This window comes from Callorhinus ursinus, unplaced genomic scaffold (assembly GCF_003265705.2).
Source record: "Callorhinus ursinus isolate GAN/ISIS: 27379988/994484 unplaced genomic scaffold, GSC_fseal_2.0 scaffold8, whole genome shotgun sequence".
Lineage (NCBI taxonomy): Eukaryota > Metazoa > Chordata > Mammalia > Carnivora > Otariidae > Callorhinus > Callorhinus ursinus.
In genome coordinates this window covers 33,396,848-33,412,210 of record NW_027397070.1, presented here as the reverse complement: position 1 = coordinate 33,412,210, position 15,363 = coordinate 33,396,848, and the positions used below count along the sequence as shown (strand labels likewise).

The following is a 15,363-nucleotide window of genomic DNA, read 5'->3' as shown; positions in this document are numbered from 1 at the left end:
TCATATTAACAGGGGCACAGGGATAGAGAGACAAACCAATATATACACCACTTTGAAAAAAATGGGCACCTAGCCCAACATAGTGATGTTCTATAAATGACTTGGATGCAAAAAGCCCTAGAACCCTGACTTTAGATCTACACACAGTCCAGTGGTTCTTGAAGCTACCTAGTGATCTGGAACCGAATGGTATCAAGTAGCTGTTAAAGCTTGGGAGTTCTTATTTTAGGTTTACTACTTGGTAGGAAACAGCTGATGTTATTTAAAAAAAAAAAAAACTACTCAGAAAACTCAGAACTTGATCTTTTGAATAACTGCATCTAAACTAGTTTAATAAAGATTATCCTTTTGCTTCACATAAACCCATGTTAGGTTACAGAAAAGGAGCAAAGTCCTGGAGGGTTCAAGTAGCTTAGTCCCTTTAACAGAAGCACATTTTCCCCCAGCAATGACTTTTTTAGGGGAAATTGAAGACGTAAAAGGAAATGTAATGATCTGAAAGTTTCGTATTTTTCTCTACTTCTATCAATACTCCATGAGCAACTGAGGGTCTAGGTGGGTTTGTACACAGCTCCACACCCAAATGTACAAATTGGTAATTGTAGAGTTTATGGGATGGAATAAAAAACCTGTCTACCATGCAGAAAGCTCTCTTCCATCTGAATGCCCTGTGTAGGAGAAAAGTAGTCGTCTTTGGATACCATGTAGTACCCACGGACTAGATGAAATACAAGACAGTTGGCAATTTTAAGACCATCATGAGTCCATTCCAAAGATCAGAAGTGCTTAGGTCCTCTATCAACCACCAGGACAATTTGTTTTCAGCTTGACTTCAAATTGGGTTGAGGACGGCCAGGCAGCCAAAGCAACATAGGGCCAAGAAAAAGCCCCAATTTTCAGAGGATATAATACACATCCCTTGTTCTGTACAGGTGATACTTCTCATCTTGACCTATATCATAAATTAATTTTAAAAAACAAAATGCTTCAAAATGAAAACAATTTTGATTCTCGAGACCAGACATTCTTTTCTGTATCACCAGTTGAATAATTTCACCAGTAGCCATGCTGAGAAACTGTAACTCTATGGAGTCATACAAAGAGGTTATAGAAAAGTGACAGAAAGAGGTAGCATATATTAGTCTGTGAACATACTGAATGCTACCAGAGCAAAAAACTGTACAATTCTAGGTCTAGTATGTACAAGCTAAAAAATATGTACATGTTCTTGACTTAGCAAACAATTGTCAATATTTAAAATTTAATAGTGCAAAGTACAAAGAAGTTTGATAATGCTGTTTTAATAACTCACAGAGAGCATATACATACACCCAATGAATTCGTCTCTTTATTGCATATTGCTTTTTTAAAAAAAAGTACAATCTCATAGCACATACAACATTTTTTTTCTTGGTACTATAACAACAGTCTTGCACCTAAAGACTAAGAGGTTCCAACTACTAAGCTAATAAGATACAAGACATATAATTAAGTTTACAAATTATAATGCTTTCTTTTTGGCATTAATTTAAAAAAACAAACAAAAAACTTTAAAATACACACCCAAGAGAGAAAAGTGGCTACTTACACCAGCACCAATCTAAAAAGTAGATTTTTTTTTCAACAATGGCACATGGAATTACCTGCACAAAGCTTTTGGGGAAAGAAACCAAAAATGGAAATGGTAAGGCCTACCAGGATGGCCGTATCAAAATGAGGATGATTACAAAGGGCAAGAGGGACACACTACGTGGGCTTGCTCCTTTATGTGACACTCCATCCACTTGTCCATTCCTTAAACTGTAAAACAAAGCCATTTTCAAAATACAGATCCAAAATTGAGCCAGACCAAATTTCTCTTGCTATAAATAGAAAAGAAGATAGAGGCACTTTTGTTAAGGAATAGACACATCCACCAGCATCTCCCATTCCTAATCTTCAAGGCTTTTGGAGCAAAGTCTCTGTCTGCACCTTTAACCCGGTGGATTTGCAGACCTTGGTTACTAGGGGCTGGGGAGCACAACCTCTGCTGTGAGTTTATGACTGCCTTATGAGCTAGAGTTATTTACTTCCATAAAATGGGTAGAAAGTCTCTAAGTTTGCAATGAGGGGGGAAAAAACATAAAACCACTGCTCTTGACAATTCTTAGAGCACTATTTCACAGCTTTCACATAGTGCAGAGACCTTGCCATCTGCACTAAGCATTATAGTTTATACAGATCATTTTTAAATAGCATGATTCCTGTACAGCGCATACTGGTATTCTATTCACCCCTTTATCCCCATTAGAACATAAGCTCCTTGGGGCAGGGACTTTGTCTTGCTTATTACTGTAGCCCTACTAAGCCTGGCACATAGTAGGTGTTTAATAAATATTTGTTGACTGAAAAACTCAATTTAGTGAGTAAATAATGTTCTAGTGCAACAGGACAAACTACTCTCTCCACAGGAAACCCAACCACAACAGGATTGATAGAAGAAAAGAGAGAATCTTAGCCCCCCTCCCCCACTACAAATAAATAAAGCAAAGCCAAAAAAAAAAAAAAGTAACAGTCCTCTTTATATATAATTTAAGGATATTAAGAGTTGGTAGGTTAATGGTAAGTATCTATATTTTATTTTCTAATGTTCATTGTTTTTATTCATTTCTCCCTGAGAGCTTTATCTTTTGGACTGAAATTTTACAGGTAGCTTTATTGACACACAATTTAAAATGACAATATATAAACAACAAACCACTTCAAACATACTTAGAGATAAATAGATCTTGGCATCTCTGTTGGTGTTGTTGACATTCTGTTCATTCATTAAGTGTCCTTTAGTCCAGACCCATATAGACAGAAGATGCAGCTTGTCCTACAAAATAGGGAAAAAAAAAAAAAGAAAGAAAAAAAGGCACCCCATAAAAAATTTTAAATAATTTTTATCCCTTCAGAGAATCCCTCCTTTTAGGTCTTGGGTGGGAAATTTTTATTTTTAAAGTTTATATCTCTATTGTTATAACAACAAGCACATTCTGGCAACCTTGTTCTTTAACAAGAGCATGAATTGCATTTAGATAAACAGTGTTCTTTTCAAAAGCAATGTAAAGAAATCTTCAAGAGCGCTTGGCAGAGAACTCGATGAAATTAGGGGAAAAAATTGATGCCCAAGTTTTAAATATATAAAAAAAAGTCTGATTGACATTCTACATAATTCAGATTGTGTGCAAGATGTTCTCAATAAACATTTACAGACTGCACCCCCACACCAATGTCGGAAATTCTAAGCTGGTCCTATCAGTCACTGATGGCCTACACCAGTGTCACATTGTCAACTATCAAAAACCATTTTAAATCTATATTTTTCCAACCAGTTTCACCAGTGAAAATAATTTCAAAGTATACCAAGCTTGGAAACCATAAAATATTTCTCAAGCCTTTTTTTTTTTTTTTTTTTTTGCTTTTGCTTTTCCTTTTTACTCTAGGGAATGTCTCTGTCATCTCTTTCAGGAGATAGCATTGTGCTTCTGAATAGCCGTGGTGTTCAGGGGAAGAAAATGAGCCATACTCATTATGAAAGCAAACACAAAGGGTTTCTGAGCACATACATTAACATAGATTTTTTTTTTTAACCATACATATAGGTCTCCAGACAACACTCAGACTTCTATATACATTTTTTTAATATATATATACACATACATTTACATACACATACATTCACGCATTCACTCACAGATGAAGGAAAAAATTGCCACTGTTTGGATTGCAAGGCAGTGTAATGAAAAGTTCTAGTCACTTCAAAGGGCTGCTAACGAGTGTTCTAAAAAAGTATCCAAGGAAAATTAGAAATTAAGTTTTGTGACTGGTCTCTCTCGGCTGCTGTCCGTCATCTGGTTGGTAATACGCTTGCGATTCCGTTTCAGTTTAGAAAGGTCTTTGTCAAATACTTCTCCTGAGCGTAGAGCTGAAACCAGGTCATCGAACTCTCCGCCCTCTTCACTATTCTCTTTTGCTTTCCTCATTTTACGTTCCCTTTCACGTTGTTCTTTGAGCTGCAAATAGAAAGCAACCTCTTACAGAAGTGTCAAAGCGTTGTTTTGTTTTCAGTGGAGATGAAGCCCTTGAAGTATGGCCATACTCCAATCACATCAACCCATGGGCATCCAATAGCTGCTAAGCCCTCGGACCTCACGAGAGAGGGGGGACTGGGACTTGAGGTCTTATTGTAGAAGCAAGGAATAATGAAGAAAGATGACCACTACTTTGTGATTAGACACTCACCATCTAGAATCTAGGTAAACCTCATGATATTCTAGTTAAAACAAGAGCAACGAGGCAATTCCTGTTGCTACAATGGAACCAGGAAGTTATCACTGAACAGACCCCAAATACTGGTTTCTTTGATGGTATAGACAGACTAAAGCAAACACTCATCGGGCCACTCTCCTCACATCAAAGGCTCAGCTTGTATCTCCTGTGGATGCCTGGAGCCTGCTACACATGAGTTTATGAAAAGCCAAATTATACATGTACATTATAGAAAATTTAGATAATTCATATAAACAAAAGTGGGAAAATCATCCTTAATCCTACTGTGAAGAGATAACCATTGTGAACGTGCTGGGTGTGTACCCCACCACTATCATTTTCCTTATTAACACTTACCTTACCAAAAAAAAAAAATTTTGCATAGAAATAATTTTGTTAGCTTTATCATTAAATATTCTTTGAAAACATGACTTTAAAGGACTGCATAAATATTCCATTATGTAGCTATTGTACCATTTGAAGCTAATGCCTGGTTGGTAAATGTTGAGGTTGTTTCCATGTGAGGGCTATTATAAAGACCGCTGTTCTCTTTGGGCAAACTTATGATTATTTCTTTTTTTTTTTTTTTTAAAGATTTTATTTATTTATTTATTTGAGAGAGAGAGAGAATGAGAGATAGAGAGCATGAGAGGGAAGAGAGTCAGAGGGAGAAGCAGACTCCCCGCCGAGCAGGGAGCCCGATGCGGGACTCGATCCTGGGACTCCGGGACCATGACCTGAGCTGAAGGCAGTCGCTTAACCAACTGAGCCACCCAGGCGCCCTTAACTTATGATTATTTCTTTAGAATAATTTCTAAGAAATGAAACTCCAGGTCAGAGGATGTAGACATATATTTTTTCAGGCTTTGGATATATTGCCAGATTGCCCAAGAGAAACTTACACTGATTTAAACTCCGAGCAGCATTCTAGAGAGCACCTTGATGCCCTCCTTCCTGCAGGTGCATCACAACCCCCTCTGCACACCAAGGAGCTGCAGCACGGGCACACGGCACTTCCAGGAGGTGGGAACGGCGATGCCCTCCTTCTCTTACCTGGGCTTCCATGCGAGCACGGCGTTCCTCCTCCTCCTTCTTCTTTCTCATGTTTTCGTTCTCTTGTTTGGCTTCTGCCACAGCTTGAAGAAACTGATCAAAAATGCCGAAGAACTCATCCGGCTGGATTTTGCTAGCCTCTTCCCCAAAGTGTTTCACTGCTTTAGTAAACTGGGGGGAAAAAGTGAGTTTTAAGAAGTTCAGGGTTCCAAGGGAATTCTGGGATCAAACAGAAATCTCTCTAGAAGTAGTGAAGCTCAAAAAGAGTCAAATGTAACTTGCTGGATTTTAGTGAGCCTGTATTTATCTTTGGCTGCTGAACAGGCCCATCAATCACCGCTAAAGTAAAAAATTTAATACTCCTCGACTTTTGAAACCATTTATTCTTTTCCACCTCATTTCAGCTTAACACCAATGATGACCTACTCTGACTTTTTATTAACTAAACAGTAGTAAAAACAAGAAAGCAAAATATCATAGGGCAGAGCACTCAAGACATAAAACTAATAGCAAACTCGGCAGGGGTAGGGAAACTTGGACTTTTAACTTTTCTTTGAAGTAGTTTAATATCATTTATTGGTGCCATATGGTTAATATCAAAAGCAAATGGGATCCAGTGCTTCTTAGCTGCTTTTCCTAATCCTAAGTAATGCTAGTATTGTGATATTTCCTGGGCCTCAGCTAGAAAACAGTCACGGACTATGGAATCATTAAGGCAACCCTGGATTTATGACTGAGAAGACAATTTTATTCCAAATCCTGTGTTAAGAGAGAACCCCTCTCAGTGCAAATCCTCTCAAAACAGCTAAAATGCAAAATATTAAGGGAGAATTTAAAAAAATTAATACCAATATATGTATACAGTTATTTGTAACAGAATAGTTATTTCCAATCTCCTCGGTTTTTCTTTTTTCCTTTGGGTTGGTGAATGTGTCAGTTTATTTAATATGTTAATTCAGAATAGTCATTTCCAGTCTCTTCATTTTTTCTTTTTTCCTTTGGATTGGTGAATGTGTCAGTTTATTTAATATATTAATTCTTCAAACTGAAGTATAATTAACATACAGTGTTATATTAGTTTCAGGTATACAACACAATGAATCAACAATTCTATACAATACGCAGGGCTCACCAGGAAAAGTGTAGTCTGTCACCAAATGTTATTACACTATTCCTGACTATATTCCCTATACTGTACTCTTCTAGTCTTAGTTCTCCTGGTGGTTTTCTTCATAACTCAAGATCACACGCTCTTAGGAGTCTTAGCAGTATCATGACTAACCAAATAATGTTCAATGCCAGTCATAATGTTTGTTAGAATTTTTCTTCCCTCTGTAAGGATCTAATGCTATTACTCCTAAGCTGCTAAGGAAGGTGTTTCCAGCTTAGAGTCAAATGAATTCTCATTCCCTATGCCTAATCAACTACTTAACATTTTCCAGATCTTTAATTCTCTTCATTTAGACTATGAAGTGTTTGTGCAGTGCCCCCAACCCAAGATTTCCTAATTGCTTTTATTTTTCTTGCATTACTTGCCTTTATATTTTTTTCTGATATTTCAGTAATACTATCTCTCTCTAGTAAATGTTTTCAGTACTTATTCTCTTTTATTTTACTGCCTAGTTTTCCTGAAATTTAATGGACATATAGCACTGTATAAAATTAAGGTGTACAGCATAGTGTCTTGACTTCAATATATTGTGAAATGATTACCACAGTAAGTTTAGTTAACATCCATCACCCCATACAGATACACACGAAGGGTCTACTCTCCTAATAACTTTCTTTTTTTTTTTTTTTTTTTTAAAGATTTTATTTATTTGACAGAGAGAGGCACAGTGAGAGAGGGAACACAAGCAGGGAGAGCGGGAGAGGGAGAAGCAGGCTTCCCGCTGAGCAGGGAGCCCGATGCGGGGCTCGATTCCAGGACTCTGGGATCATGACCCGAGCTGAAGGCAGACGCCTAACGACTGAGCCACCCAGGCGCCCTCTCCTAATAACTTTCAAACATAGCATGCAGCAGTGTTAACTACAATCATCACGTTGTACATTACAACCCCTATACTTAACTATCTTATAACTGGAAGTTTGTACTTTTTGACTACCTTCCTCCAATTCCCCCTCAATATTTATTCTGAGATAAAACAATTACAAAGTTACATGTGTGTGCGTATGACATCTTATAGTTGTCATGTCATATCTTTAAATTTATAATAAAAATGTTCTTTTGCTGTTTCTCTCTTCACTGAGGAGTTGTTCTCAATGTTTTACTTATTTGGAAATATTCTATTGGAAACCAGAGTTCTTTAGGGACAAATACATTGTTCACATGCCACATGCAAAGCTCTAGCTTGCCTTCATGACTTTATAAGCTAATTTCTAAAAGTTCTGGTATGAACAAAATGGCATGAGACGGCCTACAACTGAGTCTCCAAAACATTCAAGTTCATGCACTCCAAGCCATCCTGAATGATCTTTTTATCTAGGAATTCTAGTGATGATGAAGTCATGTATATTTTAGTTTTAGAAATCTGAAGAAAACTAGTCCCAGACTAAAAGTTCCCACACTAAAATTAAAAAAAAAAAAGTAGGTTGTGCGTAAGCATGTGTTTTTACATCAAAAATTAACTGTAGGGTGGATTCTTATAAAAATGTTTGAGCCCTCAAGGCAGTAGATTCTATGCTGCCTGGTTGGGGTGAGGGTCGGGCGTCCCCTCCTTTACAGATCTGTATCATCCAAAGTGGTGAGGCATACCTAAGACATGGGTGGGGGATGGGGGCTATGGCAGTGGACGTTGCTGACATCAATCATGGGACAGCAAAAGCTGGACTTTTAACAGCAGTCCTCTGACCATACCATTATCTTTCCATTTATTTAATCATGTTGGAGGCGGGGTTTATGGTTGAGACTACCTAATGTATCCTAATACAGTCTTCTTCTGAACTGTAAGCAGTTGTGTATGTACACTATACATAAACAATCATCCATATCTATTACTAAACGGATGATTACAGGGAAATGACATCCACTACTCAAGTTTCAAAGGAAAGTTAAAGCTAAAGATTGTTGTGGCAACTGAGAGATGAGCATTGTGGAAGAGCTCGACAGGATGGGGTAGGGGCTTAAGATCACTTATTAACAATGAGAAAGCGGGGTGAGAGAAAATGAGCGAATGTGTACATGCACATGTATATAAACGTGTATGTATTTTGGAAAAGGAAATAGTGGGAAGGGGGAGGAGCTAAGGTCCTAGTTATTGCCAATGAAAACTTTTCCTTTAGAGGAAAACAAAATTTTGAAATAGCAAAAATCATATAAAGTGCTGTATTATTAAAACGTATGCCTCTTGTCATGAGGTTGTGAATTAAGGTGTATCTCCTACCACGAGAGACGATGGACTCTGAGAAACAACCTGAGGGTTCTAGAGGGGAGGCGGGTGGGGGGATGGGTTAGCCTGGTGATGGGTATTAAGGAGGGCACGTATTGAAAGGACTACTGGTGTTATACGCAAACAATGAATCATGGAACACTACATCAAAAACTAATGATGTAATGTATGGTGATTAACATAACATTAAAAAAAAAAGTGTATCTCCTTTAATAAGTTCTGCTGGAGATTTTAAGAGGGAATCTCCTGCCCTAAGTCTCTATCTCGGGAGAGCATATAACTTACAGGCACTGGGACACGTGGCCTTGGTCACACCTATCTCACATTTTATCCTGCCTCTGGTCTTCGTAATCTACTCTTTTCTGGTTCCCAGAGGTAACTTTAATCCAAATCAACCATGAGAAAATTGCAAAATCTTTACTGGTATTACACCATCCAAATACTCTGAGGTCTTGCTAACCTAAAGGCGACACAAGCCAGTCAGACAAAAAGGGTGTATTTCAATTGATCACAGCCCTGGATATGAAAATGTTGAACATCTGCAGGTATCAGCCCTGTTAAACAACACTCAGTATGCAAGGGGAAACTTACCAGGTCTTTAGCTTCTGCTAGAAGGTCCTCCACATCAGAGAAGCTGAAGCTGGCCACTGTGATGAACTGGCTGACAACAGACACAAACTTGTCTCCGGGTTGTGGGGGCTGAGACTTTTGATACTCCAGCTCCTTAAACACAGGAAGCGGATAACGTCAAGGAAGCCTTCAAATGCGGACTCACCTTGTCTGATTTTCCATATACCTCGAATTTAATAAGTCAGAATGGCGAACACATCAAAATGTACTCTAAAGCACTTTGTGATACCCTAGGTCCCCCGGCCCTTCTGTCTACCACGCCAGAGCCATGCCCACGTGCACCCCCACATATTTGCAAACAGCAATTTAGCCAATCATCTGAGTACTTTAACAGTGTGATTTCTTATACTAGCTTTAGGATGTAAGTAGATTAGCATTTAGATAATTAATAAAAGTTAAATAAGGAGAGCAAATTGGATTCCAAAGGTGTGTGACTGAAAGCAAGGTAGTTCGATTGTTGATATTCTGTGCTCAGAATTCTGGTAATTCTGATTCCTTGATTTTTCCTTCTTTCCCTCTGGCCAAGTCTGCTGACTTTCTCCATGTGGATATCTGGGTCAGTGGAACTTCAACTGTAGTGTTTGGCACCATAATCATCTACCATTTTTCTTCTTGTCTATACTATTTTGTTTTTGTGAACAGACAGGTAGAAGTATTAGTGTCTTATTAATTACCCATATTCTCCAATACCAGGGTGATGAACACACAGATGATTCAAATCTAATTTTAGTAATTAATTTCAACCACTGCCAGATGCACTTTCTTAATCCCACTCTCTGTGAGTGAGGGATTATTGTCCTCATTGTACAGACACATAAACTGAGGTTTAGAGGGATTAAATTCTTGGCTCAAAGCCAAAGCTTAGCTCAAAGCTGATAAGTCAAAGAATTAGAATTTGAATTCAGGTCTGTCTGACTCCACAGTCTCAGCAACAGCTACACTGGGCACCAACTGACTTAACCTGCACCTATTTTCTTCCCTAACTGCCTTGGCAGAGGCACTAACAAGCAGGCATGGAGAGGTCACAGGCTATGGGCTCTGATTCAGCTCCACCACTGATTTGGTTCTTATCCGTGACAAGTGGCCTGGGCCTCAGTTTCCTCACTTGTAAAAAAGCAGGCAATAACCACATCACCACGAGAGTCGAAGAAATAACACAAGTGGAAAGTTATAAAATATGGAACTTGCTCTGGTTGGAATAAATTGCCACAATTCTAGCGCTTTGGCCTTGAAAGTGAGCATGTATCTATGTGAGGCACAGAGATAAAATTTTAAAGTGTTTCATTCATGTATAATCTCATTTCATTCAAATTAAGAATTCCATCTTTGGTATCTTCAAACAATATAATCCATTTGTGTCAAGCACAATTAGGATTCATGAATATTTAGACAGGCCAAGGTCTGCCTCCCATTATTTCCTTCGGGCGCTACATCTTGACATGTATGCTCAGGGGGAGGGAGGGTTTCTGTATCCCTTTCTTATGAAAAGTGTGTTACAGTGTACATGACCCAGGTGCTGGAGAGATTTCAGCACAACTACTTTTAAAAGACCCCAAACCCAAAACTTCCTCCCCACCAGGACCCCTCCCCATGCGTTGCTCTAAACTAGCTTAGATGCAAAGGTCAGAGCATCCATGACCAGTCTTTAGGGCTGTTATAACCGCCACACTAGTGTCAAGAAAGCCTTCCACTGGGAGGAAATGGGAACCAAGAGAAGGCTATAAAACAAGTCTCATCCCAAACTGCCCTTAACCAGTTGGGCCTCTGAAATCTGAGAAGCACCATCCTACTTGCTGCTCACTCAGTGTCTTGGCCTACTGGGATTGGCAAAAAAAGATTTCATTCAGTTCATCTCCTTTACTTTTGAAAGAGCATTCCCGACCCCCCAAAAAGGGGAAAAAAAAAAAAAGCCTTACATGCTCCCTAATTTATTAAAAACAAACAGAAAAAGATTAGATATTGTGACTTTAACTTTTATCTTAGAGTTCTGTCTTTAATGACATCAAGTGCTTTCTATGGCATAGTTCTACTACTAAAAAAAGAAAAGGAGGGTCCTCATGGCATTGCTGATAAACGATCTGAAAGATACTTAAGAGAAGGGCACCCTTCCAAGCTGTCTGCAGAGCAGTGTCCTTTGTTTAGTGCTAGGCCAGAGCTAGGACCACTCTCCTGAGGAGGTTCCTTGTCCTGACCCGCCTCCTGGCTCGAGGCAGCACTGGGTGGTACCCACGTGGCGCTCGGGGGCCGGGGCCATGTGTAAGCCCACTGACTCCTCTGCCTCCAGTGGCGTGGCCTGCTCTCCTTCCACAGAGGCCTGGCCCAGGGACAACCTCGCTCCTGTGTACTTGAGTTCACTCCACCCTCCTCCTAAGTCACAGCTCAAAGTTCATCTCCTCGAGAAGAGAAGCTTCCTCTAATATATGCCAATCATTCCACAAGCTTTCGACTAACCTAAATCCACCCTTCTTCCTCAAGGCACCTTTGTAATCCCTGTGCTTATCTGGATGTGTTCTCAAGAGCAGACCAACTGCTCTCGGCCATTGCAACACCTAGAGGGCAAGGACTCTGAATCATCATGACCTCTGGCCTTGAGAATGGACCGTACACCCAAATGTTTGTCTGTCTGTTCAATAAATACTCTGCAAAGGACCAACTCCGAGACAACAGAGGTATTCCACCGCTCTTCTGAGAAAGAACATCACTTATTAATAGAACGTGGACACAGAGAGGATCCTTGAAGATTATCTAGCCCAACCTGCTTTAATGAGCCCTGCCTTACAGGTAGGAAACTGGTGCAACTTTAGGTCCATCTCCCCAGTTCCTACTCCTGCGATACCCCCAAGACATCCTGGAGCTGAGTCACCAGGGTGACACAACCTGCCTTTGCTTCTTCACTGCTCTTGTTTTCCTACTTCGTTATTTTTTTAATCAATAAATGTTTCTCCCAGGCATACCACCAGGCTGGATATCATCAGCACTAGGGATAGGGAAGAGACTGGGACTAAGAAAAAGAAACACGTACTCACCATCTCTACTGCTTTCAGGCCACTTCTCAGGGTGCTTATTTCTTTGTCCAGCTCAGTCATGCTGTTGTAAATAGTAACATTTTAGTAACCAACATGTGACTTAAATGTATTAAATAGATGAGGGGTTTACATATCTCCTGCTTGAGAGTCCACACTAGTTTATTTTAAATGTTTAAAATTCCCTTCCATGCTCCGATCTCACAGAAAGATAACATTTTAAACTTAGGGAATTTAGATATGGAATTATGGTTTCTGTTTTCCACAGCCAACAGGTATATTTTATAGATTAAAAATAGCAGAATAGAAATGTCTCCCATCCGTACAAAAATACTTCAGATTTCAATCTCACGAAAATCTGACTTAAGCAAATTATTATACGTGGAAATAAGTTTTTTGCCATACATGGCTCCCTTCAAACAAGTAAAAGAAACTCTTATCCACAATCATGCTCATATTGTACTCTTTGTAATAACTGCATTGCTCTTCACTGAAGTTCAGGTCATGTGAGTATTATAAAGGTGATGGCTTAAATTTATTTTTATTTTAAAGGATTTATTTTTAAGTAATCTCTACACCCAACATGGGGCTTAAACTCAACCCCGAGATCAAGAGTGGCATGCTCTATTCGCTGAGCCGGCGGGTACCCTGGTGATGGCTTAAATTTCAGTCAACAATGATACTTCTTAAAATTGTACTAACTAGATTTCACCGTCTTTTTGTATAGAGAAAGTTTCCTGGGCTTCTCCTATAAAACTTTCTATTTGATGGCTTTTAAACATCAGAGATTATTAACATAATCCTCTCAGATAATTCATATGTAAACAAATTCACCAATATTTCAGTTAACTTTTTAATTTCATGTCTCACATTTCTACAAATTCTACAAAAAGAGGGAAAAATTAGCCTGCTCATCATCATACTTTTCAAATTCACTGCAAAAAGATACAGTTTTAAATACACACACACACACACACATTTTTAAAGGGCCAAAAGGAGGAGAGAAGAACAAGGAAAACTGCCTGCTCTTCAGTCTCTGAAAAGTGGTGTGAAGTCTGTGGTGAAAGTTTGGCAACCTTCCATTTTATTTTTAGTTTCTTCATTTGCATAAAGACTGCTTTCCATTAAAAGGTTGCCTTGGTTTCTGAGAGTGTGTGCATATGTGAAAATTACTAGCAACGTCTTGATAGTTAAGTTCTATTTGCTTAGCTATGTATCCTCGTTGACTAAGGGTGCTCCTACCTGTATTTAATAGAACTATGTTTCAAAAGTACTAGGGAAACCACATTCCTTTCTTATACTCTTAATAACTCAGAAAATTAGGTTTTCTGGAAGTTAAAAATTACCCAAAAGAGCTAGAAAACATATATATTCAAAACCATGTAACATATTTCAGTGACTTGGATAGGATTCAAACTTTACTTCATAAGCTCTTCAGGGGAAAGCAAACAGAAGGACCCTCTTCATGCAATGCCAGCTGACTACCTCAATGGCTAAAGCACAGTTCAAGTGATTAAAAAAAAACTAAAACAATTCCCTGTAAGTACTTACTTTACTTTTGCTGCTTGAGGAATGTCCCGCAGTTCTTCATTTAGATTGAGGACTTTGGGGTATTTATTTTCCACAATAGTTATGAGATAGTGCAGAAGTGTGATGTTCCTACAATTAAAAACGGAAAAAGTATTAAACGTGGTTAATATCTGTATATGATTTGCATATTCAGGTGGCTGAACCTGCAAGAATGCTATATTCCTGCATTCACTTCAAAATTTGGAGATTCTTCCAAGGCAGGGATTCGCAAAAGAAGGAAATAGGGGACAGCCTACCTGAGATTTACATACCACATGACAAAAGGAAGCATTTATCTTCAAAAGGGAAGGGAACAAGATTTACTACTTTGCCTCCTAATGAGCATCCTTCAAAATCTGGATGATGGAAATGAAGTGGAACCCCTGCCAGTGGGGACATACCTACCAAAGACAAGGTGTGCCCTGAGGCTCACAATAAGGATGGGGTGGGGGGGGATGGGGACTGAGGGATGCCTAATTCACTAAAAAGGACAGCTATTTTTCAAATCTAAAAGTACAGAGCAGCAACTCACTGATAAGAATTTATTGATAATTCTCATTTAAGCTTTTTCAACTCTATGATAACTTTTCCCCCTCTGACTCATTTATTTTGCTAGCTTTCGTCCCCTTGGACTCATCTGTTTTGCGGTTGTAGTGAAGGGCGGTCAAAAAGTTAGGAGGTCCCCTGCTGTAGGGCTGGGCCTGAAGTGGGCCAGGACTGTGCCATAAGGACCAGGACATCCTTGCAGCCAAGAATCCACTTCCTAATTTTAGCAACACTTCAGCTCCTAACTGCATAACCCAGCTCCCTCTTTGGTGGTGACAGGACTGAACCCTGACTGACCTGGGTTGAAAAAGTGGATGCCTGATAACACCGTCTGTTAGGCCAAGCTGTGGTAGTTTGGTCCCATTGTCCCTGACTCCAGTGCACACTACAGTCACCTGGACCCCAGATGCCTGGGCCAACCTGAGATTCATTTCACTGGAATGGGGGTGGGGCTAGGCACAAGTATTTCTAAAAACTCCCCAGTAATTCTAAGAGCCAGGATCAAGAACCACTAGTCTACTGAAAAGTTACCACAATCAAGAGGACGTAAATGTATTTCTTTAAAGACATGTTCAAAATTTTTAGGCAGTTTGCTAATTTACGAGGCTAAGTCACAACAGCTGCACCCACCCCTAACTAAAGTGAAGCAGAGTTGTCAAATAATTTCCTTTCCCATAATAATGAAATGGTTTTCATTTCTGGTTGCCCCTGCATCTTCACAGAAGTCAATTCGATCCCATTCCTCTGAGTCAACTGGCCCACGTGTGAAAAAATTTTTTCCTTCCTTTTTCTTGCTTTCAAGAAGTAATTAGAAAACAGTAGCTCAGACAAGTAAAGCAGTGGCTAATGATTCTGGCCAT

At 39.2% G+C, this 15,363-nt stretch overlaps 1 protein-coding gene across 5 annotated transcripts in view; it reads right to left on the bottom strand.

Moving 5' to 3' along the window:
- Positions 1 to 1,322: 1,322 nt before the first annotated feature.
- DAAM1 (dishevelled associated activator of morphogenesis 1) overlaps positions 1,323 to 15,363 on the bottom strand; it is a 164,812-nt gene continuing 150,771 nt past the window's right edge. For all 5 annotated transcript variants that reach the window (XM_073895288.1, XM_025869940.2, XM_073895289.1 and 2 more), the window contains 5 exons: positions 13,940 to 14,047; positions 12,392 to 12,452; positions 9,327 to 9,458; positions 5,347 to 5,517; positions 1,323 to 4,037 (listed from right to left, as the gene is read on the bottom strand). In XM_073895288.1, the coding sequence (XP_073751389.1) occupies positions 3,828 to 4,037; positions 5,347 to 5,517; positions 9,327 to 9,458; positions 12,392 to 12,452; positions 13,940 to 14,047 (682 nt within the window). In that variant the 3' untranslated portion in view covers positions 1,323 to 3,827. The remainder of the gene's footprint in view (positions 4,038 to 5,346; positions 5,518 to 9,326; positions 9,459 to 12,391; positions 12,453 to 13,939; positions 14,048 to 15,363) is intronic.